The sequence below is a fragment of the Panicum virgatum genome, chromosome 6K (assembly GCF_016808335.1).
Source record: "Panicum virgatum strain AP13 chromosome 6K, P.virgatum_v5, whole genome shotgun sequence".
NCBI lineage: Eukaryota > Viridiplantae > Streptophyta > Magnoliopsida > Poales > Poaceae > Panicum > Panicum virgatum.
Window position 1 is genome coordinate 6,788,953 of NC_053141.1, and position 13,413 is coordinate 6,802,365.

Sequence of the window (13,413 nt, forward strand, 5' to 3'; positions counted from 1 at the left end):
GAATAGTTATTCCATACCCAGGGTAGAGATTAGCCCTGTCCTATATATATATATATAAACAGGTGTGGGAAGCAAATATATACGTATATAACACAAATGTACAATGTAGTGTGCATAAAAAACAGGCTGGGAAAATAATTTTTTCTTGAACAGGCAGGGAAAATAAGAACCATGAAACAGAACAAGCAAAGGTTAAAAAAGATGACTTAAAGGATACCCCAAATTAATATGGTAATCCAATCCCTCTTTACTAATCATGAGCAGGAGAACATGTTTTAGTTCACCCTTGCCTGTCGCCACTTTGGAACAACATGTAGCTGGTATATACCATTTACAAAGTAGCCTCGACTATATAACAACTGCTGTACATGTGTATGGTGCATCTGTCATCTGTGCAGAATCTACAAACTTAAACCTTTTCTATTCCTGATCGCTGATCAGATCAGAACTTACACTGCTCAAGTCTTGGGCACTAGCTTCATCATGAAGCTGTATCGCACTCCTTCAGCTATCTTGGGCTCGGGCCATCTAGCCCCTTCCGGTACACGGATGCATTTGAAGCCTTGGTTTTTGTACAGGCGTAGGGCAGCTATGTTGTTTACATCACAGTGCAATGCCATGGACCGGCATCCCCAACTCCTTGCCCGTGCCTCTGCTTCTTGGACCAACATTTTAGCGATTCCTTTCCGCCGTTCCTCCTTTCGAACCGCGACGTTTGCTATATATGCAATACCTGTTCTGCAAAAGATGGAATTGACATTTGAGAAGCTTGTAAGGGGATAACACTTGTGCCCACAGCCCCACACGTTTAAAACAATATCATTGAAAGGGAAAAAGGAACATCTTTTGAAATCCGATAGAGACTGAAGCATAGCACAAACAAGGGTATGGGCTGACTTGTAACCAAGTTAATATAACTTGTTCACTGTATACTATAGCCAAAAGTAGAAAAAGGTTGTTTCAGAATGTGAAGTGACTTGAGTAATTGTGGTTATTTCATGCCCTCAAACTTCCTAGAAGATATGAACAACACGTATGCTGAACCGAGAATTTCATGAGGTTATACTTCTTCCTGTAGCTACAAACTAAATGTGGGAGGTCCTAGGTCCGAATCAGCCCCCTTGTAAAATAAGCAAAACAAGGCTGCTAGAAATTCCCTTCCCCAGTTTCCACCTTTTATTGGAGCATTCAGCACTCAGTTACACCGTACGATTTAATTAGGGTAATATTGAACAGAATCAACAATCTGTCAAAATTAAATAAAACTTCTATTGTGTTGAAACTTCAAAGACTTCATTACAGACACTTTACACTCGAGTTTTCTGTTCTTGCTTCAGTTGGGAAGTGTTTCCTCGAACTATGTTAGTTTCAGTGACCAAATCAGATCTTCCTTTTTTTTGTTTCCACATAACTTATCAGATTTCATACCCTTTACCCTTAATTTACCCCCAAAAAAAATAAAGGTGAAAAACACATGGTTTTGCCTCTAAACCCAATCAAATAAAAAACAAAGAACGATTCACCATTCACAATTGAGTTGCCACCTACTCTGGTGCCCACGCTGTTTTGCGGGTTTGATTTTTTTTTAGTATACTTGTGTGTGATGGTGTGCGGCTTTTGATCCGCCCTTGTACCTAGCTACTCCTGATATGGAGCTCTCCTTAATGTTCGAGAAGGAAAAAATCAGAAGATCAGAATCAGAAGACTTTCTTGAGATAAGCAGCAGTACCTGAAATGTGTCATTCTATTTGCCACTAAATTGGTCAGGTGTTACAATTTCTTTAGGAAGCTAGGCGATCAAGTTTTTCTCAAATTTTATATTAACTAGATATGGTCCACTGGTTCAAGTTGCAGCTGAGCCATGCCATTTATTTCCAATAAAGGAAGGGGCATCTGCAGTACACCACTACATCTGGAAACTTGTGTGATTGACAGGAATGCTGGACAGAGTTGCCTTTGTCTACCTTGAGGCTTGGCCACCTTTTAGTTCTCAGTCAATCAAGCATGAAAAGGAGTCAAGCAACCATAGTCCATAAAAGGATAAGAAAAGTCCAAACCCTTTACTGTCCCATCCATACTGTTGGACTGAGGATAAAAGCCCCCACCCCTCCCACTATAACACCTGGGTTTTATGGTCGGGTTGGCTAGGTGGGGCGCTCTAACTTGGTACCAGAGCCGAGGTCCTGGGTTTGATCCCTCCCGGCCACGCAATTTCCGCTGCGCGATTTCCCCTGCGTCTCTCGTGTGCTGAGACCTGCTGCGGGCTACGCCGGGCTCGCACGCCGTAGGGGGAATGTTGGACTGAGGATAAAAGCCCCCACCCCTCCCACTATAACACCTGGGTTTTATGGTCGGGTTGGCTAGGTGGGGCGCTCTAACTCATACAAAAGATGCCATTTATAAGCATCTCAACAAGCATAAACAACTATGGTTTCTCCAACAATGAAATGGGTAGGGTAGGTGAGAATGTCATAACCAGACTGATGGAGAAGATTGGAGCACAGTTACAAAGTAATATGGTTGAGATCATGACACAGCTTTCTTTAGAGCAACTAAGTGTTAATCATACTACAGAATTGACTTAACTAGCTACCAATCTAATCAACAAATACATTGGACACCAGATCATAAGTAACTATGCTTAAATCATAATTTTGCCATGTGTAATCCACCTAAATATCTAAAAGGGTAATACATGCGTGCGTGGCAATGTAAAGTCTACCTAAATATCTAATAGGGTAATGCATGCATTGCATGCCATGGAAATGTAAGTCCGTGTCACCTGGGAGCTCAACAGAGAGCTACCAGACTACTCAGATGAGCAGAAGACGATTACAGTAACATGGCAATGTGGCCTCATGTTTCCCCATCCAATGCAATTGACATGTGAAGCTACACTTTTGTTCCATGGAGTAGTCTACACTCAACATTTTTTTTTCCATGGAGTAGTCTACAACAAATATAATATAAATTAGCACTGAAGAATGACGGAGATTGCCTTTATAGTCAGACTAGGATCAAGAACAATTCATATCTTGATTTAAGTAGTTCAATTTTTCAAAAAGAACTGTACCATTTGTACAGCTTGCTTTGTAGATGAAATTGCAACAAAGTCTTAATATAATACCATGGGGGTATTATCATTGCCTATGATGGGTCAAGAAAACTCCTTCAACCATCACTCATTATATCACGTAAAGAAGCACATTGTGTGTGTTTAGTAACATGGTTTTCACGGCGTCGCCTTGGCGTCCAGGCGAGCTTCGGATTGGGGCGTCTCCTCCACCACGCCCGTCGTTCGTATGGCGTCGCCTCGCGCGCCAAGGCGTCACTAAGGCGTCGGGAGGACGCCACACGGAGGGTAAGGCGGTTGCGTGCGCGGGAAAAAGGTTGAAAAAAACACGCCGGCGCCTTGCACGCGCAGGGGAAAAGGAGCAGAGCGGGCGTGCGCGGGAAATCGCGTGCCTATACTCCCGCGCGGGCCGCCGCATCGCTTCGGCACGGGAAGGGAGAGAGAGCGGAGGAAAGAGAGAAGAGAGGGGAGGGGGGAGAGAACAGGGCGAACCTGGAATTCGGCAGCGCGCCGCCGAATTCCAGCTCGCCGTCCGCCCGTCCGCCGATTCTGCTCCGGCCGTCCACCTCTGCTCTGGCCGTCCCCCCTCTGCTCCGGCCGTCCGCCCGTCTGCGGATTGAAGCCCGAGCCCGATCTGCTCCGCCCGTCGCCCCTTCCGCCGATTGACGCTGCAGATCGGCTCCCGCACCACCATCCTCTGCTGCTGCTCCTGAGCCCGACCTGCGTTCCGCCCGACTGCCGATTGAAGCCTCCACCTGCAGATTGACGCCTCCATCGATTCGTGGCTGCTTCCTTCCTCTGCTCTGCCTCTCTGCCAACGCCCTTCCTTCACGTCAGACAGAGGTATGTCTCCCCCCCCCCCTTCTTTGCTTTTCGTTCATGCTACTTGCTGCTGGCTGCTTGCTATGTGCTAGTGCAATGTGCTCTGCTCAGTGCTCTGTTTTTTGAACTCATGTAGCTTGCTGCTTGGGACAAGAAGAAAAGAGAAGTCAGGCTCAGGCCATCAAGAAGGTATTTCAGTTGATCCACATCCATATTTATTCAATTAATCATATTACAAAAATATTTAACTTGCTGTTACAAGGAACAAGGGCAACTGGAAGTGTGAGGATGTCTGCTACATGGGCTCCAAAACTTGCAGCAACAAGGTATGTTTCTATCCCTCCATCTAGGTTAAGGTATGTGTATGGCGTCGCCTCGCCGCACGCCATACTCGCCTAGGCGTCTGGAAGGGGGTGAGTCGCCTCGCCTCGCCTTACCGCCGTAAAAACAATGTTTAGTAAAACAGAACAGAGTCTCGGCCTTTTCCTAGTTAGAGCAAAATTTGCAAAACCCATCTATGTTGTCCTAAACTAGTTTGGCAAGTCTAATGTAAAACTAGTTTGACAGAGCATATTTTTGTCCTTGATGCATGCAAGTACAAAGGCTATATATAGTACAGTACTATTGTATCTTTAGTTTGTGATGTATTTTCAACTTCTGAAAATCTAATGGTGAATTCAAGCATTCCCATATTTTGTAATTAGTTGATCATAACTAATTTTATTTTCTGGCCTTGGATGAACATGGAAAGCAGAATGCAATCTAAGAATACATTCGGAAACCTTAAATGGAGTGATTGATTTTCTTTGAGCAAGTCAAGCAAGGAGAATGCGTATAACCAGCAATGATAAATAGACAAGCTTCAGAAAAGTAAGTAACGCTATTGAGGTGAGCCCTACAGAAAAATTTATGGCTTCCGCATCCTTCTATCTTGACAGTCTTAGGAAATTTCAATTGATATGTTTGAGTAACCAAATATATACCTTCTCTGTTTGAGGGATCCCCTCCTCGGAAGATAGTCCGCCACAGTGTCAACTGTTAGGATGCCAGCTATGGAGCCTCTACTGAGAGCGTACTTCTGAAAATCGGCATCCCCAGCATCTCCACACTCGACGTCGAAGCTGTTATTTACAGAATTGGAATTGACCGCGACCAGGCACGTCCTCATGCACCCGGGCGGGACTGTGAATCCGGACAGCAGGGCAATGTAGCGGTCGATCCGCAGGACGAGGTCCAGTGGGAACTTGTAGCCGGGAAAGAAGGAGCCGCAGTGGGTGTCGGCCACTTCCCAGCAGTCCTCGAGCCGCGCGTCCCGGACGACGATCTCGGGGCACAGGGCCGGCAGCAGCTCGACCGCCTGGCTCGCGTAGCAGACTCCTGGGAAAGCGGAAACGAAGGAAATTGTCAAGGGGGGACGGATCTTGTCGCGTGCGCGGGCAATTCAATCAACCAATCAATCGATCACCTCCCGTGGCCCTGTCGCCGGCGCGGGACGGCCGCCGCCGGGCTGCTCCGATGGAGGAGAGGCCGATCCGACTTGGATTGTTCGCCGTCGCCGGCCTGCGAGATCTCTAGCTCTGAACGGAGGGAAACCGTGGGGAGAAGGTGGGGAAAGGGGGGGGGGAATTTGAGCAGGTCATACCAGATCATGGCGTGGAAGCCGGAGCCGGAGCTCCGGGCCAAGGACGCCGGAGCGGCCCCGCCCGGGCGGGAGCCTCGCATTGCTCCCGGCCTCCCGGAGCAGGAGCTTGGGGTCAGGCGCACGGCGGCGGCGCTGGGCCAGCAGCCGCAAGGGAGGGAGAAACGATAAGGATGAGCGGGAGAGCCGTCGGATCACGATTCGAGGTACAGGATCCTCCGTTATCCTTTTTTCATAACGACCCCTGAGAAATCCACTTCTTCCCCAATCAAGTGATAGAAGAGAGCCAATCTTTCTTTTTTTTCTTTTTCTTTTTTAACCAACCCATCAGGGGTGGAGCTGAAAATACCCTCCCGCCCGGGCTAAATCACCGGATAAGTGATTAAAATTACGCTATGTAATATTACTTTTAGATGTAATAATTACTATGAAGATTTACATGAGGCGAACTGAACCGATCCCGCTCCGCTCCTGCAACCGATAGTATCACTATGTTCGACTGATTGTGGCTGGTGGTTAGTGCTGATTTGATGTGAGAGAAAAATATTATTGACTGGCTGATGGTTGGTGATGATTTGATGTGAGATATAACTATTTATGACTGTATACTAAACTGAGCGTTACAAAATCAACGTAGAAAACATCAATTGAATAGTACAACAAAGACACAACTAAACAAAGTGAACTGTACAAATCCAACAATAATAGAAACACCAAGAACGAGGCATCACAAAACCGAAGCAAACTTAGCCTCGGTCTGATTTTTAACAGTTTATTTCCATACTAGAAAGTGCCAAGGTTTGATTGTGTGCTATGTGGATAAACCTTTGCTAAAGGTTTTTATATCCAGAATTTGCTACTACTTTGAGGCTCTGAGAGACTGGGATGTTTGAGTAGTTAAGGCTCTTCGATGGTTTTGTCTGGGTTTTACTTGGTTTGAACAATAATGCTGGACAGATAAGTTTAGGTAGTAGCATTTGCTTTGAGTGGTGTATTAATTATTCGACACTGATAGTGTATTGACTAGCAAGGAAACAGATTATTTGCTTAGATAGTTGTTTAAACAGAGGGGGATTCTTGAAATTCCATTTTGTTAGTAGTTTGTAATGAACTTGGGCCTAGTGATGGTTGTTTTGGGTTTCTATTTTAATCTTGCTTGCCCATCTCTGTGCAATATGACATACTCCCTCTGTTCTCAAATATAAGTCATTCTGGGATTTAAAATTTGTCTTTAAATATAAATTATTCTAGGTTGAGAATGGATCCAAACATTTTAATTGCGCATCATTTTCGGTTTTTCCCCAATAAAAAAATATGCATGCAACCATGTAGGGGAAGGTGCATGTGTGGGAGGTGCATGGAAAATAGCATGCTAGTTTAATTAGCACATTTCCAATACTTAATAATTAGGGGTAGGAGAGTCTTTTGTACACAAACATAATCTAATCTAAAAACTTCAGAATGACTTACATTTGAGGACGGAGGGAGTACAAGCCCTGTTCCGCTAGGCGCTCGCCTAGGCGCGATTCCGCGCGACTAATCGCGAGTCGAGATCCGTCGCCTGGCCTAGGGGGGTAGTCAGTGTAACACCCCAGTGTTACTGAGCGCTAATCATGAGCTTAGATTCACTAATTAGGAGTTAATCTTGTCGTTAGCGTAAATCGTGTTCGCGCAGTAAACATCGATTTAGCAGTGTTCGATCGCGTTTTTGTCTCTGATCCGAGCCTCAATTCAACTTTCGCCCAAAAGCAAAGTTGTAGATTTTCTCGTCCTCTACAACTTTTATTTTGGCCAAATTTCATGTTCCAATGAAAAATTTGGAGCTTTGGATGGTCAAAGTCGGCTAAAAATCACTCAATCTCGGTCAACTGTGACTCCCCTGTTTTTTGCTCAGTTCACCGCCGGCCATCGACGTTGGCGTCGCCACGCGTCACGCCGACGACCCCGACCGCCGCTTAAGCGCTCTCCATTGCCGTTTAGCTCGCCAAGTTGGATTTCGCCTCCCCGTTCCCCTTTCCTCGCTCGTGCGGAGCACGCAGTGGAGCTCGAGCAACCCTAGCCCCGCCGCTCGCCGCGCCGGTGCCGATTCCGGCCACCTCTCGCCACCGTGCCTCTATTCCTCGCGTTCCAAGCCGCTCCACCTCGCCCTCCATCTCCTCCGCCCGTTCCCGAGCTCGTTCGAGCCAACCCTAGGCCGAATCAGCGCCTGCGCCACCGCCGGCCGCCATTGTTGCCGCCGAGCTTCGCCCCCTCCCGTCAAGCTCCACCTTCCGGCCTCCCTCCGCTCCAATCGAGCCCCCGGTGAGCTTCCTTGCGACCCACTCATGCTTCCCGAGCCGTTCCCCTTTCGATTCCGGCCTTGCCGCCGTCGGAGCGCCGCTGCGCCGCCGCGGAGGCCCTGCTCGCCGCCGGCGCATGCCGCGGGGCAGCCATGCGCGAGCTCCCGCAGCGCCGCTGCGTGCCCCGAGGTCGCCGAGCCTCCCTCGCCGTCGCGCCGCCCCATCCCGCGGTCCTCCTGCTCCGCCACGGCCGGAACGGACCCGCCGCCGCCGCCGCCGTGAGCTGCCGCCGCCACGCCAACGCCGCCGCCTGGCTCCGCCCTGGGCTGCCCCCACGCGCGCCCCTGCGCGACTGCGGGTGTGCTGGCCCTGTGCGTGGGCCCGCCTGCGCTACCCCGCCGGCCGGCCGGCCCAGCGCCGCCGCGCTCGCGCAGGCGCGCCGCCGCGCTCGAGCAGGCGCGCCGCCGGCGCGCGGCCGAGGCAGGCAGAGCAGGGGAGCCCCCTCTCTTTTCTCTCTCTGTGCCACCGCAAAGTGGGGCCCACGGGTCAGAGGGGGGGGTTAAGGATAGTTTTTCTTTTATTTTTTTGTTTCAGCTGAAATCATTGAAATTTTGTATAAAATCGAGGAAAAATCCTAAAAATGCAAAATAAATTTTGTTAGGTTTCTAAAATCGAGATCTTCAGAAGAAAAATACTTGTGTAGGCGAAATGTCACTTTTGCCCCTGCTAAAATTATGGTTTACATTTAAGCTAATTTATTTTGTATCGGTTGTTTGGTTTGTCTAAAAATACTGAAAATTTTATGGTAACCTACTCCTTGCATGTGTAGTCCACTGAAAAATTTCCAGGTGCATAGCCTGTGTGCATGTTCGTGGATCTGTTGTTGTTCAATTTATAATGCTAGGGCCAAAATAATTTACTTTCTGCTTTGTATCTTTTAATTTTGGCTTGGTTTCAGTTTAACCTTTGTTCTTGTAGTAGGATCAAAATAGGTTACCCTTGAGAAATATTTGGTTCTGATTGCTTGTCATATTTTTTTTGAATCTTTAATAAATCGTTGTCAAGTCGTTTCTTTCTTTTAATTGGTGTTTTGCATCCTGAGTGCCTTGCTTTTCATTGCACCGTTTTAACTTTTGCATGACATATTTTATTCATATAGACGCTGAACCCGAAGTCGCCTACGAGCTGATCCCTGAGTCGATCCAGGAGCCGCAAGCGGGAGAGCAGCAAGAGGACGCAGTCGAGCATGCTCCTGAAGAAATCGCTAACCCCGCTGACTTGCAAGGCAAGCCCCGGAGCATATCCCTTATTTTAATTACTCCATGTTATATTTAAGGTATTGTGCATTTAGGTTCAAGGAATTGATTGGAACTATAGATGCATAATCTAGAATACCCAGTGTCTTACTAGTGCAGTTATCGCTAGCACCGCTATGCTTAAGTAAACGCAGTAGAAGACGGGTGATTTCCTGTCACCCGCGAGATATAGGGTTGTTACTTCAGGCAGTGTTATGAGAAATAATGCAATGAGAAGGGAAATTGGAGACCGGGCGGAGGGAAAGTTGGACATGGTTGTTGAGTAAAGAAAATTGAGTCTCCGCCTGTGTCGATTGAGGACCGTTCCGTTGTTGGCCATTTGACTGAGGATTGAACAGTACTAACCACATGCCGGAAGTAGGAGGTAGTCGAAACCGGTAAGCTCATTACCTTAATTGCGTCGGAATCTGAGTCTCGACCTGTGGTGCTGTGATGAGGACATGACCAATACGCATATGACCAAGGCCCGTATGTGGCTTGGGCGTATGTGACATGACCAATACGCATATCCTTATCTTTCCAACGATATATAGAACGCCCAAAACGGAGCCCGTATGTGGCTTGGGCGTCCGTTTTCGTGAGGCCTGCTCCTACAGTCCGAACCGGACTCGCGAATAAATCGGACTTCAATGTGGATTGGGCTTTGAACTCTACCTTCGCTTCTAGCTAGCAACACAATTGAAGCTAAAATATTGAAAGTAAGGATCCAGTATTAGTAGCTTTTCAGCAAAATAACTCCAGAGCCAAAGAGCTGTGCATGTCTAGTTAATGGGCTAAGTATACCCATCGACGGTTAAGCCTTGCTGAGTATTAGAGTACTCAGGGTTTGTTGTAACCCTTCTGAGCAGGCTGTTTCCGGAAGACTTCAAAGAGATTGGTGCATCCTGGATTGGTTAGCCTCTTCCTCCAGGTTGGACGGTCGAGTGGGATCCGTCTTTACCGTGAAGTGCAGGCAGGTGAGCCTCACATCAGTGGGCAAGATGTGAAGCTCGTCTTTTGTCATCGACGTTATCTATCGTATGGTATTTTTGAAGCTTGTTTCAAACTAGTTGTACTTTCCGCTGCGTTTGAACTCTGTATTCGAAATATAACCCTGGCTTGTAAAACTTTATTGTAACTTAATTTGAAGACTTTTGTTTAACTCTGGTTGTAAGTTAAATTTGAAAACTGTTGTTGCTTGTAATCACCTGTGCTCGTCTTTTGGCGAGAGTTCCCGTGTAATCGATCCTGGTTATAGTAGGCAGTCTGGGTGTACTGGTGAAGTACAGTAGTGGGGGTTTAAGTTAAAAGGTTAATTAGTGCACTTGATCGGTATTATTTGGACTGTTCTGTGACAGCTGGCATCAGAGCTAATTGCACTGGGGGGTGATTACTTGAGTGCTTAACTGCAAAATTTTTTGGGTTTTTCGAAAAGTTGACGCTAGATGCACTAAGGAATAGAATAGATAGTTCGTATGCCCTAATTATGTGTATAAGTTAGGTGGCATCTAAGTATCTATTTTATTCCAGCACTTCCAGCATTTACTTCTCGTTAAACCTTACTTTTGTGCACAACTCCTATTTTGTAACGACGCACCTACGCTGAGGTAAGCAAGGTAAGCATTCTAGTAGTCCTTAGAATAGCCCACGTGTTTCATACGTGCGCGGGTCCCGTATGATGAGCATACGATGATGTGATAAGGCTCAATTCAAACGAGCCTGTCGCTATCTGCCGCCTGATATGGAGTGCGGATTTCTTACCATGTGATTGTGATCACGGCCATCTCGTAAGGCAATGTTACGAGATGTAAACCTGTCATGCGGTTGGCCATGACCGTGACCCTTGGGACACGTCTACCCTTGGATGTCCCGTAAGGCGAGTGTACAGGAAGTGAATACGTTGTTATGACATATGCAGTGCTGTCCATTCAGCGTCGAACGTTTGGGTGCCGTCTCTATAGTGGACGGTAATGTATGGGTGAATATGTGGGAAACTGCATATGCGTTACCCGTGTGGCGTAGGACATATGGGGGTCGTTCGTGTGTGCTGGCACGAAGGGTCTAGAAATGGATAATTATATCTCTCTTGTTGTCTTGGTTTGTCTGCAGGAACACTAAGTTCGCTAAGCGCGTTATGAAATCCTTGATCGTAGGAACGACTAGTATATGTAGGGAGAGTATGTAATTGTGCCACTAGTCGTCTTCGTATACCATATTTGGTACTTGCTTGGGTAAGAAACGATAGAACGTGCATGCATCTGGCATATTTGAGTTGGTTGATCGTCTTGTTGCTTTATGGTTGCGTCTCATCAAAAATGTTATTTTCATTGCTTCGTAGTTAATAGTTGTGCAACCCCGAGTTACCAATCCGCGGTTCAAGTTGAGTTGATGCGGTTTCAACCAAAGCAAGTCAGTTTATTCTTCCCTTGGTGAACCATATCGCAAGGGAAATGATTCATGCCGTGTGTTCATATTAGATATGCACATTCTTTATTTGCATGAATTAGTCCTGATAGCGGAATGGCTAACCAAGGGGTGGTTATTTTGCAGATGAGTGATAACCATGCTGCCAACCATGAAAATGAGAATCACGGAGCACAGCCACAACCACCTCTCTCCTTGGCTCAAGCTATTGCGGCTCTTATCGTTGACCGCAATGAGCAGACCGAGTTGATGAGGCAATTGGTGCAAAACAATGCCGGCAGAGGTCGACAAGCACCACTAGCAGAAACGGACTATGTCGGTTTTCTGGTCACCCAACCACCTCTGTTCTACAAGGCAGATGATCCTCTTGAAGCCGATGCATGGATTCGCACCATTGAGGACAAGTTCAGTATCCTCAATTGCACAGAAGTAGACAAGGCAGCCTTTGCAGCGCAACAGCTGAGAGGCCCAGCGAAGATATTGTGGGTTAATCACAAGTCTCTACTCCCCACTGGTGCGCGTCTCACTTGGGATGAGTTCGTGGCAGCATTCAAGGCCCATCATATTCCTACTAGTCTGATGAGAAGGAAGATGGCAGAGTTCCTAGAATTGAAGCAAGGAAACAATATTGTTCTTCAATATGCTCAAACCTTCAACCAGTTAGCTCAGTATGGTGGTTTTCATGTGGATAGTGATGAAAAGAGGCAGGATTGCTTCAGGAGAGGACTGAATACCAAGCTGCAGGAAAAACTAGCTCAAACAACATGTGCCAACTTTACCGAGCTAGTTAATAAGGCTATTACTCAAGAAGATGCTACTTTAGCTCATAAGGCCGACAAAAAGAGGAAGGCACCTATTGGATCTTCCAGCAGTGCACCCCAGAGGTACAAGCTAGTACAGACAGGAAGTCAGCGGGCTCCAAGTCGTCCACCGCAGCAAGGCTGTTGGGTCGTTAGGCTGCCACAGCAACAGCCGTGGGTACCACATCTCTCAGCACCACAGCAAGGGCAGAGACCTTCCGCTTCGCAGTTTGTACGCCCCAGTAACTATCCTTGTTATAACTGCGGGCTTCCTGGGCATTTTGCACGTGAATGTCCCATGCCACGCCAACAAGTCAATTACCAGCCTCCTACACCAATTTCAACTTCTAGTACCCAACATAATAAGAAGAAGACTGTACCTATCAAAACGGGTCATGTGAACTACATTGCACTGGAGGATGTTATTGAGGGCACTCAAGTAATGACGGGTATGTTTTCCGTTGACCAGCGCCCTGTTGTTGTGTTATTTGATTCCGGAGCATCTCATACATTTATCAGCGAAGCGTGCGTAGCACGGCTCAACTTACAAGTAACACACATGAAAAGACCATATATTATTCATGCACCGGGTGCACCGTTAAGAGTCGGTCAATGTGTTTCGGGTGTATCCCTTGACCTAGGTGGGAAAGTTTTCTAGACCGATTTCATTGTTCTTCCAAACCAAGGAATAGATATCATTCTTGGAATGAATTGGATGGAGGAACATCGTGTTATCCTTGATACTTCATCTCGCATTGTCCGAATCAACTCTTCCACACAAGGTATTTTGGATATGCATCTTTCTAAGCATGAACTACCCATCAATGCAATCAATCACCTTAAAGGAAAAAGTACAGCAGAAATTCCGGTGGTCGGTGAGTATCCTGATGTGTTTCCAGAAGAATTACCAGGTATGCCTCCCGATCGAGATGTGGAGTTCGTGATTGAACTACAGCCTGGTACAGCACCTATATCTCGGCGACCATATAGAATGACTCCTAGTGAGTTGGCTGAATTGAAAATCCAATTGCAAGAATTATTGGATAAGGATTTTATCCGACCCAGTGCTTCACCATGGGGT

General features: G+C 46.9%; 1 protein-coding gene across 1 annotated transcript; it reads right to left on the minus strand.

Annotated features, from left to right (window-relative positions):
• Window positions 1-202: 202 nt before the first annotated feature.
• Window positions 203-5,708, minus strand: LOC120711491. Its single transcript, XM_039997046.1, has 4 exons — window positions 5,538-5,708; window positions 5,361-5,455; window positions 4,879-5,272; window positions 203-738 (listed from the first exon to the last, which is right to left on the minus strand). The coding sequence occupies exons 1-4, from the start codon at window positions 5,615-5,617 to the stop codon at window positions 459-461; spliced, it is 849 nt and encodes a 282-aa protein (XP_039852980.1). The 5' UTR covers window positions 5,618-5,708; the 3' UTR covers window positions 203-458.
• Between the last annotated feature and the right edge of the window lie 7,705 nt (window positions 5,709-13,413).

Coding starts and splice junctions, on each gene's coding strand:
- LOC120711491 (XM_039997046.1), bottom strand. CDS start 5,617: ATGCGAGGCTCCCGCCCGGGCGGGGCCGCTCCGGCGTCCTTGGCCCGG. Junction 5,456..5,537: donor GGCTTCCACGCCATGATCTG/GTATGACCTGCT, acceptor GAGATCTCGCAG/GCCGGCGACGGCGAACAATC. Junction 739..4,878: donor GGATCCCTCAAACAGAGAAG/GTATATATTTGG, acceptor CATCTTTTGCAG/AACAGGTATTGCATATATAG.